Here is a 13,427-nt window from a genome sequence, read left to right on the forward strand (position 1 = left end):
TCAACAATTATGTTTTAAATCTGCCACATAAGGTGTTTACTATAGAAACAATAATGTCTGAACAAGTGCATTAGTGTGCACCTGAGGTTGCAAGACTGCGAGTCATGCTGTTTTGGAAAATTAACCAGTACCTTCTGACCAATAAGAATCAAGTATTCAGTAGTTCTGTGGTAAAAAACCTTTATTGTGCTAGGCCAGAAACCAAAGAACATCACAATAACTGGTTTATCAAGATGATCATCTCATCAAAACTAGCTGTAGCGGGGTTCCTAACCCTAACTTTCAAAACCGGCACTCATAGGCTGCTATTTGTTTAAAATGAACCCCAGGTGCACATGGACAAATGCAGCCTATTTCAGTTTGGCATCTGACATTGGTCATCAGAATGAAATCTAGCTTTTTGTGGACAACAGAATTCAAGATAGTAAAAGAATGAGACCTGGTAAAGATGCTATAAGTATTAGAAACAAATAAAACCATCAAAAAACATTTACGTTAATGAATCTCCCCGGCAATTACCCAGGCAAGAAAATTCCTCTCCAAAAATAAAGTAAAGCCCTGTGATGACCTGGTGACTTATCCAAGGTGTACCCCGCCTTTCGCCCGTAGTCAGCTGGGATAGGCTCCAGCTTGCCTGCGACCCTGTAGAACAGGATAAAGCGGCTAGAGATAATGAGATGAGAATGAAAAAAAGTAAAAAAATAATAATAATTTAACATGGTGGTATGTGAATCCCTCTGGGGCATTACGGCAAGGACAGGCAGAATATGCCCTCATATACCACTGAGTAATTACATGAGAAATAATTTTCTCTTATTTCTTTGGAGAATAAGTAACTAAGTTATGAGGAAACAATCCAAGGCATCTTTCTATTCTCTCCAAATAAGGAATGCAAGTGCTGAGTGCCCTTGATGGATATTGGTTAAATTGCTGAACAAGTGAAATAGAGGAAATGGACAGGGACATGATCTGGCACGCATGATTCACTCAGCAGTTTTTCTTTGCCCTCTTTGGTCCCTTAGGTATTTAATATAAAAACACATGGTTCACTCACTACTGGGTTTGTGACATTAGGTCCCAGTTACCAATCTTGTATCGAGCTGATGGACAAAAAAAAAAAACCTGAAAAAAAAAAATTTTAGTGGTTGCTTCAGACACGCACCTTCTCAAAAAGTGCCTTGGCCTGCTCTCCCTCTTTCTTGTCCAGCATTCTGGTTTCTGAGTGATCGACGATACCTTGCTTGATGCGTGATTTGTTGTGCTGCAGCATGGGCATGCTGGCCTCCACATCCTGATCACTCACACCCAACGCCTTCTTCGTGTCATTAGCGTCATTCAGATCACCATTTTTGCCTGACGGCTTGGCATCGCTTTCTTCGGCAACGGTTTCAGATAAGGCACGTGTGGTCCATGGCGAGTCAAAGCATTTGAGCAGAATGGAGACAAAGTGCCCGAGCTTAGAGCTGGTGTGAGGGAATTTGAACCAGAAGTTGCTGCATACTCGTAATACCAGCGTGTGCAGCATCACCAGGTATGGGAAGTATTTGGCAAACCAGTGCAGTTTGTGCACATAGCACGCGGTGTCTACCTGGTTATACTGGTATCGGTCCAGCTCATACTGGATGCCACGTGGCTCAGGCTGAGGGACGGTGGTGTGGGTGTTTCGTGGCTCATGGCATCCATCTGTCACCCACTTGCATGGCAGGCAGATTATCTTGTCCTCGGCCACCTAAAACCAAAATAGATTGTGTTAGAGCAGTAGTCACCTCTACAATTGTCACCTTTAATCCCCTGGGGTTCTAATGGTGTTGACCTCATTGCTAAAGATGTTTCACTGGTGGTGAGAAATTGTGGGCCTTTTCAAATTCAGTAATAGTCAAAAATTTGGACACACCTAAGTAAGTGGGTTTTCTTTATTTTTTATTCATTAAGACACTTCATGTCTTCAGGTAATGATGAATGTTGTTTCTCTTTACTTAGCTGAGCCATAATAAGGCTCTTTACTTCTTGACATAATATAGATTACTACAGTTGTGGAATACAGCTATTTACTGTATTTTTATTATTTACTATTTACTGCTTGATTTTCTCAAATGCATTAAGGCGGCAAGAAATTGCACCAATTAACTTTTGACGAGGTACACATACCTGTCAACTTTGAGGTTTGAAAAAAAGGGATATTTCCCAGATTTTAACTCAAAATAAGGGAAAATTTCGGAAAGTCGAACTTTCCGAAAATTTCAGAAAGTCGGTAATCGAACTGACTTTTCTTCACAAAATTAAATTCGTCGTGCCATTTGGGCAAGTAGCGCCAATACACCTTTTTTGGTTTTGCCTCGCTCCTTTCTTTATTCATGCCTCTAGTGTCGCCGTCTACTGAAACTCGCTCCCTGAGGAAAGAATTACGACCATCTTTTAGTTTTGTGAGAAGTTCCGAGCAGTGACCTTGGTCAGACCATAGATTTACATAGAAGACTAGATGCCTCGTCCCCATTGCCCGTCAACGAAGTCGAACGTCCGCACATGGCGGCCATCTTACCTCAGACAGCTGGCTTACCCATTACATTGTGTTGGTAGCGATATGTACTTTTCAGATGACCGTAACTTCCTCAAATTTCAATCAATATTCAAACGGTTTGGTTTGTTATATAAAAAAAAACAAACGGAAGTATGTATTTATGATATTAATGATGAATAATCATTTTATGTTTTAAAAAAATACGCATAGCTTGGCGAAAATATTTCAGTATACTACAGACTGTAAGACAGGATGCATGCTGAAATTCCTATGCTGTGAGAAGCCTAACACTGCATACTTATGGATAACTGCGGCCTTAGGACAAATAACCATACAATTTATTTCCAATTTTTAGTGAAAATATTTTTACATGTGATAGGGCCGTAGGGGAAGCTAAAGTTAAATAAACAGCTTACTCACTTCTGAAACTTCAGAAATACTTCATCCACCTCAAAAACCTAATGCACTCACAGCATAGCATAATAACAAATGTAAACTCACATCATCGCATAATAACAAATGTAAACTCACATCATCGCATAATAACAAATGTAAACTCACATCACAGCATAATAGCAAATGCACTGCCCGAGTAAGTAATAGTATAAAACAGTGACAGCGACTCACGGTAGTTTGTGACAAAAAAGCATTTAATTAATCACATGTGGTTATACTTCCAAGGATAAAAAGATAACCTTACATTTACAAAAAGAACATTCAAAGCTGATTATCATGTCAAAGTCAATATATGTTAGCACAGAAGATTGAAATTTCATTTGACTAGGCTCCAATGTGCAGTTAAAATAAAACTAAACATACTGATATAAACATCTACAATTAAAACAGACACACACATCAGCTTGTCATCAAAGTCAGTACTTTGATTTCCTGTAAATCATAATGTGAGTGCTGGGCTGTGCTTGCGTAAGTCTTCATACCCATAGGATGTCTATGTTCATACCCCTTGTCTGTGGTAAGATGGCCGCCCTGTGCGGACGTTCTGGAATACGCGGTGAGGAATCTAGTCTTCTATGTAAATCTATGGGTCAGACTAGCGCTATGGTTCTGACAGTCTTCTTCACAGACATGCAATTAAAATCAATGTGTAATTACTAGACTGCCACCTGCTGTACTGGAGAGGGCGGGGACGTGAATTCATGGCCCGACTTCCTGCTGTAAACTCCTGTCAGAGGCGCGTCATGAATTCTGGACCTACTGACTTTTATATAATGTGAAAATACGGGATATTTTTGGGAAAATAAAAAAACCGGGAAGACAGCGGGAAATAAATCAAACTAAGGGATTTCCCGGGAAAAACGGGAGGGTTGACAGGTATGGAGGCACATCTGTTAATTGAAATGTATTCCAGGTGATTACCTCATGAAGCTGGTTAAGATAATGCTAACAGTGTGCAAAGCGTCATCAAGGTAAACGATAGCTACTTTGAAGAATCTAAAAATATGAAACATTGTTTTTTAACACTTTTTTTAACCACATACTGTAATTCTATATATGTTCCATGTTATTTCATAGTTTTAACATCTTCAGTATTGTTCTACAATGCAGAAGAGTCAAAATACAGAAAAACCTATGAATGAGTAGGGGTGTCTGAAAGGTTTTTTCACCTCTGGCCCTCACCATCTCGAGATCAGTCCCCCTGTGTCACCCAGATGTCTGGGGGTGAGTCGCGAAAGAAAGACAGGAACCCCATGAGTTCGCAATCTTTATTCACAAGTCCCCCCGAGACGAGAGTATACAAGGGGTTTTATATGTGTGTGTGTGTGAGTGAAACCTTGGATCAATCATGTCACAATGCTCCATACACACCCCACACCAGCAGATGTTCTAACAGATATCAACATTTACGCACAACCTTAGGTCAGAGATAGCACAGTTCTAATAAAATGTTCCAAAAGATATCAATATTACGTCTCGAGCAATGTGTCTAGCTTAGACAGAAGGTCACACAGTAACTTGGTACACAGTTACACAGGAAACAGAAGGTCACAGAAGAATTCAATGCCTTCTAGCTGAAATAGTAAAATAGAACAGAACAATACTAAGAATAAATCCTTACAATTTTGTCACAAAATAAATTACTGCCTTCTTGGTCAAGAATAAATACTTACAATTATTTATCCTTACAAAGGAATAAAACCTTACAGTGTCCAAACTTTTGACTAGTACTATATATTGCCTAAATGTTAGAAATGAATAAGTAAGTAAAATTTCATTACTATTTAATTAGAGTGCTGATTTGAACAGCCTTCTTACATACAGGCAACCTGTTCATTCGCATGTTAATGACCTTCTTTTGTCTCATAAGCTTCATATCAGATCGCCTGTATTTAAGTAAAAACAAAACCCACCTCCTGCGACTTTTTTGTCCTGATGCACACCTCTACTCTAAAGTGAAAAGACATGGTTGTTTTGAAGTTCTCTGTTCATTCATCTTTAAATATTATGTTTTCAACAAGTTTGTTTTAGCAAGTCGTCACTTTAGTAAAGCGTAAATGAAAGAGAAACTTTTGGACCTCTCTAGCTCATGCTGTTGCTAGTCTCCGATTCAGTCAAATAATTTACATAATGGCACTGAATTGGGTACATTGAGAATCTGCAACAGCTCAATGGTTTGATAACTGGAGTAGGGCTTGACATTAACAGTAGCCAGATTGCCCGGGGCAACCATTCAATAGATTCGGACAACCAGACTCTCACAAATGCTTGCCCGATCGGGCAACTACCCAAATATGTCAACTTGCATGAAAAACAATGTTTATTCATTCATATTATGATGAAATTCCATCATGATTTGCGATTGTTTGACTCGGAAAGACCGCGTCCATGTTATCATTACGGCATGTTCAACAACTAGCGGAATTCACATTTGCACATCGTGGGCTCGCAGTGCACTTTCCCATTGCTAATAATCATCGCGTAGTGCATATTCAGTGTTCTATTCAGACCCTCCAGGATTTCGCGATGTTGCGATTTGCAACTTCAATGCAAATTCAACCAATCCCTGTGAATTCAGGGCGGTGTTGCAATTATATCCAATCACCGCAACTTTCCCGCAAATTTGACCAATCGTTGGTGTCACCTTGAGGTCACGTCGACAAACTACCTTCCGCCTTACTTCCGTGTTTCTGTTCAAGAGAAGCAGCATGTGCGCAGTGTTGCCAAATTGGGCGGTTTTAAGTGCATTTTGGTGGGTTTTGAACATATTTTGGGCTGGAAAACGTCAGCAGTATCTGGCAACATTGCATGATGTGCGACTCGTCAGTGTTATAGGCTTAAATTCTGTTACTGAAAGCGTGTTATGTTTACAGTGAAGGACTGTGTGCACTTTACATTATTTTTTTTTACTTAATACAAGAAATTAATGGATGCCAACATTTTTGCCAAAATTATATTTTATTTTCCATTGTTTAGGCAGCTTCAGCATCATACTGTGAGATTCTGTTCAAACTGTTTTTTTCTTCTATGAAGCCTGAGCCATTTATTTTATTAGTTTATAATTATTGTTTAATTTAGTCTTCAGGAGAGACTGCCTGCACACAGTACTACTATTAATAGTTTTTTTTCTTACATGAAAGCGGAGGCATTTATATTATATTTTAAGGAAACTTCATGTTGTGCTGTGAGGTTCTATGCATTTTAACTTTTGAACCAACAGGAGCATTTGGATAAGTAAAGCCTATTTTTCTGCATTTTTGTAGTCCTAGTAATCTTTTATATTGGTAAAGTTGTTTATAGGACCATTTCTCAGTGTCGTTTTTTTAATCAATAGTTTTTCAGTAAGGGGCGGCATGGTGGTGTAGTGGTTAGCGCTGTCGCCTCACAGCAAGAAGGTCCGGGTTCGAGCCCCGTGGCCGGCGAGGGCCTTTCTGTGTGGAGTTTGCATGTTCTCCCCGTGTCCGCGTGGGTTTCCTCCGGGTGCTCCGGTTTCCCCCACAGTCCAAAGACATGCAGGTTAGGTTAACTGGTGACTCTAAATTGACCGTAGGTGTGAATGTGAGTGTGAATGGTTGTCTGTGTCTATGTGTCAGCCCTGTGATGACCTGGCGACTTGTCCAGGGTGTACCCCGCCTTTCGCCCGTAGTCAGCTGGGATAGGCTCCAGCTTGCCTGCGACCCTGTAGAACAGGATAAAGCGGCTAGAGATAATGAGATGAGAAGAGATGAGGAGTGCATTGGCAGAATTGTAGAAAACTGCCAGATGACCAGTAACTGTCCAAAGATATGCCATAATAATAATAATAATAATAATAATAATAATAAATAATTAGTAGTAGTAGGCCTATTATTATTATTATTATTATTATTATTATTATTGCTTAGGCCTAAACTATTATTAAACAAGGGAAACTAACAGAAGTGCTTTGGCTTTGAGATTATTGCCAAATTACATAAATATACTGATATGTAGGCCCAATAATTTGACTATTATTATTATTATTATTATTATTATTATTATTATTATATTAACCCATTATTACCATTTGCGTAAGAACCATTAAACCAAGATTTTTTTTTTACTTTTGTTTTAGATTTTTTTTTTTTAACTACACCTTTGAACTTGACGCACTGTCAAACAGTGCCTCAATAACATACACATGCTTATAAAAAGGTCTACCAGAAACATGGGACCTCAAACCGAGAAACCTAAAGACCCACTGTAGCCCTAATACTGACTGATTACACAGTCCCAGTATGAAGAAGGGAGAACTGAACGTAGGCTACGTGCTGATTTTTAACCTCAAATGACAGGCCCAGTCACCCACAGAGATTTGGTAAAAGAAAAAAAAAGTCAGTATTCTAATGCGAAGGATGTGCCTGCTTTCTCGCCACTAACAAGTCAAAACGAGGAAGACAGGGTGACAAGGTCACTCGGAGCGTGTTTTCTGAGTTGAGCCTGTTTCGATATTTTGTCTTTGTGGCTGTCAAATGTGAAAATGCGGTCTCGCAGAGGTATGTTGAATGGAAAGGCATCAGTGTTTTCATTGCCATCTCACTCAGCTGGGGATATTCGTTGCAGCATGATGGCCAGAATTCAGACAGAGAAAGTCGACCAAATCTCGACTGCAAATCAGCATCGCATGAAAGCTCCAGAAGTTTATCCTGCACCACAGGTGGCAGAGCGCTCGTTTCTGGGTTGGTGAATGGATCTCTTACCCATTGCTTTTCCGTGAGATGGGATTTTGAGGGGAAGTATGAATCAAAATGATGTAGTGTTTCGGTAAGGTGTTGCACAATCACTGCCGGCACCTGCCCCAAATCTACACCTTCATCAGCCAGAGACGACAGACAGCCGAACATGTCAAAACACACCTCTATTAACTCTGCTGGTCCAGACTGAGAGCTTTTTTTTGAAAGCCATGATTTTATCATTGGCTTGAAAAATGTCACACGCTTGGCCTTGGATCGACAGGTTTAGCATATTGAAATGATCCAGCGACCTTACCTGCAGTCGGTCTTCCTCAGACGCCATCTTGAGTGGACAGTCCGTAAAAGCCAAGTGCAGAGCCCATGGTGCATTTCCAGTGGGATGGGCTCGGCACTCGACTTTTACGGACTGTCCACTCAAGATGGCGTCTGAGGAAGACCGACTGCAGGTAAGGTCGCTGGATTTTTATTTACTCCAACACACTATCCGTGCACATGCAGAGCCAGGGACAACTCGTTTTGCTTGTAGGAACCCTACACTCACTTCCACAGAACTGTCATGTTGTTTTGAGCTTTGCAATGGTTTTAAAACTAGCATTTTGTATCGGCAAAAAGACATGCCCCGGCCACTGTCGTGTTAGCACTTTCCAGTTGAAATCACAAAAAACTAATTTTCTCAAAATACATCCGATTGACGTGATTGTGATAGCAACCCAACGTATGCCAGGGATGCAAACACAACCATGGTCAAAAAAGAGTGAAGTAGCACGGCGACACGGACCCCTCCACCACCACCACCACCACCACCACACACACACACACACACACACAAAATATCAGTCAGACAACAGTTTCAACAAAACAGAACATTTATTAATTACTATTATTTATTAATTCAGTTCCCAATCCATCTTCAGTTCCCCACCCCAAAGTCAGTCCATCTTTACTCCTTTTTCTTCCTTTTCTTTGCCACTTCCTGAAGTTTGTGTAGTGCCTTGGATGTATGCACCACGAACTCATATAACACACACATGGGTTACACATTACCATTTGATCACTCGATGTTCTAAAATAGCAGCTAGTCGGGTGCTAACGGTTAGCATTTTAACTAAGCCAGACAGCCACAAGCTTTAATAAGACCAATTCTTGCACGTATAGAACGGTATTACGGCACTTAAATATTATCTAGGAACAAAAAACAATAGTCATTAACCCATGTAGACACTACGTTGAGAACATATACCAGGGATCCCAGCAGTAATTGAAAAAAATAGAGGAATGTAAGAAACTATCAGCAGGGGTCAAAGGGGCTGCAAGCCCCCTGAAGCTGTTGAGATTTTAACATTTAAAGATGCTACAGAACACATTTTTTACATAGATTTAACATAGAAAAGCAACAGAATTTAACAATAATGTGTATCTATTTGATGCCATATTTTGTAATCTATGACATAAGTGGCAAAAAAAAAAAATTGTTATTTATAAAAATTAGATGACCCCTCCTTGAACTGCCACCTTATTGTGGTGGAGGGGTTTGTGTGCTTGAATGATCCTAGGAGCTATGTTATATACGGTATATATGGTATATGAATATACTTCTTCTAACCTGGACACTGTTCCGCTATCTCTTTTATGGACGATATCTTTTTTCCACGACATATTCAGGGCTGTGAAATTGTAAATAAGAAATCTGAGGAAAAGGGGGGGTCTGGGGCCCACAGGGTCCCAGACACCAAGCCATTTTAGGTGTTATATGGTGTATTCTGAGCATTTCCTGCAAGTAAAAAATTGATCTCAACAAGTAAATATTTGATTAGTCTTGGTCTTCATTTTGCCATATAAAATACCTATCAACAGTTTTCTCTTTTAAAATGAAAGATCCATGTAAAATACCTTGAAATATCTAATAAGTGCCTATGTATTTTATCTCTTAATCAAAATAAAAGTAAAAAAAAGTGTGTAAATAATTTAAAGAAATGTTAATAAAAGAAAACTTTGATAGGCCTTTCAAAATGACTTTGTGAAAAATCATGCTCAATATTTAAGTGAGAGATACCTGTTGTCTTCCAAATTACACTTAATTCTTGTATTATGTCCTGGCTTTTTCCAAGAGTCTGTCACAATGTCTCTTGTCTACAGAGCAAAAGTTAAAAAAAACTAATGTTTCTTATCTAATATATTATTTACATCTTTTCTTTTACTTCTGGCTCCTTCTATTCCTCTTTGCATCACTCCCAGCTATTTCTTTCAATTCATCTTTCAGTAAGGCTATTAGTTATTAGTTCTATAGTATTTGCATTCCTCTATTAAAGCTATTTACAAAATGTTCATAGTCTGTCAAACAGCATCTAATGAAAGTCTTTTAATTTTCTTTTCTTTAACACCATCTCTTTCAGTTTTGCAAACTTGTTCTTTTTCATCTTTTCCTTCAGTCTGTCTGTGTGTTCTTTTCTAGCCCTCTTCGCATCTCTCTCAAACGCCTCCTTAGCTTTCCTTTTTGATGGCATCTTAACTATGTCTGATCTTGCACCCTGTAAGTACAAAATTCACGTACACGGTGCCAGGTCACGCAATAGCTATTTTTAGCTGTCATGCACTCCTGAGCAGTGTTGCCAGATACTGCTGACGTTTTCCAGCCCAAAATATGTTCAAAACCCACCAAAATGCACTTGAAACCGTCCAATCTGGCAACACTGCTCCTGAGTCGCAGTCAAGACGTGTTCCACGCTCAGCTGGCATAAAACTCCGCAAGTCCGGCTGTATTGAGCCGCCGGTCTCGTGCAAGGCGATTAAAACCGACTAGACCCCCACCCCCCAATGATTTTTAATGCAAAAATAGACGTTTTGTGAAGATGATATTTTTCGCGACAGAATCCGTGGAAATTTCACAGCCCTGCATATTGAATTAAGTTCAACGCATTAGAAACAAAAGCACGAACGGAGTTAAAACACATTTTCTAGCAAATGGGCGCAGCCTATGGGTGCAGCCATATTGTTTTCTCGTTCTATCGCGTACAGTCTCGCGGTATTTACATCAATTTAACTTCCGAGTGTTCCCGAATGTCAACGAGAACAAACGAAGCTGACAAAAACATCGCTAAACAAGCAAACCAAATCAGAACGTATTCTGCTGGTCATTTTACTTAAACAAACATATTTTTAACGGATATACAAGAGATTAAAAAAAACACCACCACTTTGGCTAGAAAAATAGCGGAATTCCGCTAAATAGCGGACGTCTGGGATCCCTGACATACAGTCATCATGCAACTCCTCAAATAACATTACGTTTTTCAGGCGTTTTTTTACCCCAAAGATAGGTCATGGCTAATATGGTTAGATGAAGGAGGCTAGGTTACGAGAGACAAAGTTAACAATTATTTTAACACTTATGCTTTGATTGTAGATGAGTAAATGACTTCCACTTCAACGCTGATCGTTTACTCCCAGTCACCGAGGCTCCAAAGAAATAAACACTAGTAGATGAAATTCAGCAAGTTGATAAATGAGCACACCTATCTGAGGAAAAGCCCGGGAGTCACGTTCCTTAGCAACCAGATTGCCCAGCCATCGGTTCCACCCACTGACAGTGTAGCAGCTAGCAGTTTGTAACGGAACGCTGTTGAATATTATAATAGCAGCCAGCAGCTACACTGTCAATCTTACTATCTCTGCTGTCAATGGTTCCATATATCCACCAGGGGGAACCAAACGTTGTATGGTCTGCACAGTACTCGGGTCTATCATTACTACCAGAGTGGATTACCGGAGAGCAACCCCCCCCCCCCCCCCCCCCCCCCCAAAAAAAAAACTCTTCGGATCTGCACGAATTACACAAGTCGCCCAAAATGCCGGGGGAAAAGCAGAATGCGCCGAAAAGCGTGACGTTTGCACGCCTGGTATGCACTCCCAATAATGCGAAAAGAGACCTAAAAAGCATTTCACTCTGGAGTTTTCCTTTAATGAAATTCACTATTTTGACCACTTGATTTAAAACATCATGAAGCTCTGTGGACAGGCGTTTAGAGGCAAGTACCTCTGAATGAATAACAGTGCGTTGCCTGCACGGATGGTGAAACGGCTTTTACCCGAGCAACAACTCCGTTGTGCCTGCCGGTCACAGCCGCTGCCCCATCTGTGCAGACACCGACGCAACGCCCCCATATCAACCCATGCCCAGAGATGTACCCATCAAGCATACAGAATATTTCTCCAGTGGTTGTGGTCCCTGGAAGCACCTTACAAAACAAAAAATCCTCATGAAACCGGCCCTCATGAGCATATCTGTTGTAGACCAGAAGCATAGCCAAGTTAGAGAGATCCGTGGTCTCATCCAATTGAATGGCAAACCAGTCAGATGATTTCGCCCTTTCTAAAATTTGCATTTCGATGCCTGCCGCCATATCATCAATTCAACGACAGACCGTGTCATTTGACAGAGGAATCTCTTTTACTTTTGGCTGCAGCAGCCGGACCCAACACCCCACTACAAGCAGTAACAATCGAAGGCATAATTAGCTTCTCCCCAATTGTGAAGGGTGCCTGACATTTGGAAATGTGATGTGAAATCATGCATGATGCCTTTGTTAGCTTTTCATTCTCGGTCAAATTACTTTTCAACACTTTAGTTTGGGTGGCCAATTCATTACGTTTTCTTCTGAAAAAAAATCCTCTGATTTATCCTTGAGATGCGAATGTTTAGTTACCAAATGCCAGCGTAATTTGGATGGCTTCATAGCTTCGTTGCTTAGCATGGTTTGGCAGATAACACAGATTGATTTCAGGGGACAACTAACTATCACTTGAAATAAAGCCGAATTGTATGCATGAAGGGTCGTAACTGCGAGTGAATGGGCGATATTTTTTTGCCTCTGGCTCATGTTGTGTATCTGCACTGTCAGATGGGCACTTTCCAAAGAAAGAGTCAAGAGTAGCTTGCTTTGAACATGCCATGATATTGCTCTCATAAAGCGTGTGCGCGCGTGAATGACTGGACTTGGGACAGAATGAATGAATGAATGAATGAAAGTGTGCAACCTCGCGCGGGAACGCTTAACATTCTAGAATGGGGGGGTAGGACTTATGCTATATGGCACACAGTGACAAAAGCACTGAGAGCAGAGCCAGCAAATCGCTCTTCTACATAATCTGATTGACAGTGACCAGTAGTTTGAAATTATAATACTGACTACTAGTGCAGAGGCAGGCTTGCGGGCTGACGGTAATTTTCTCACGGACCAGTACTGGTCCACGGCCCATAGATTGAGAAACACCAGAAGTATGTTATGATTAAAACAAACATCCCCACAAAAATCAACCATTCTCTCTCACTCACACACACACACACACACACACACACACACACACGTATAAATAACATGTCTAGTTTTGTGTAGCTTTCTAGGCAGAGATATGATCATACCAATGTGATGTATGTGGTTACATGGTGTGGCAGCGGAGGCGTGGCCTAGCGTCAGTTTGTGGATGGAGGGCGGGGCTAGGGAAGGCGAGTAGCAAAGTCAATGCACTTGTGTCTAATTAAATGTGTGTCTGTGTTGCAGTGACCGAGGATAGAAAGGGAGGGAGAGAGCAGAGAGAAGGGAGCTCTCCCAACCAGAACATGTGTGTGGGTGAGAGACTGGGAGAGTGAGAGTTTGTGATGCTAAAAAGCGGAAAATAAAGAGCGTGTGAGAACATCAATTCCCACCTGCCGTGCTTCTGTACTCCACTCTCATCAGGGAACT

At 40.6% G+C, this 13,427-nt stretch overlaps 1 protein-coding gene across 1 annotated transcript in view; it reads right to left on the reverse strand.

Moving 5' to 3' along the window:
• Window positions 1-13,427, reverse strand: part of LOC132895247 (volume-regulated anion channel subunit LRRC8A-like) — a 79,059-nt gene that overhangs the window by 56,043 nt on the left and 9,589 nt on the right. The window contains exon 2 of the mRNA XM_060935615.1: window positions 1,163-1,729. Within this exon, the coding sequence (XP_060791598.1) occupies window positions 1,163-1,729 (567 nt within the window). The remainder of the gene's footprint in view (window positions 1-1,162; window positions 1,730-13,427) is intronic.

The sequence above is a fragment of the Neoarius graeffei genome, chromosome 12, assembly GCF_027579695.1.
Source record: "Neoarius graeffei isolate fNeoGra1 chromosome 12, fNeoGra1.pri, whole genome shotgun sequence".
In the NCBI taxonomy this organism is placed as follows: domain Eukaryota; kingdom Metazoa; phylum Chordata; class Actinopteri; order Siluriformes; family Ariidae; genus Neoarius; species Neoarius graeffei.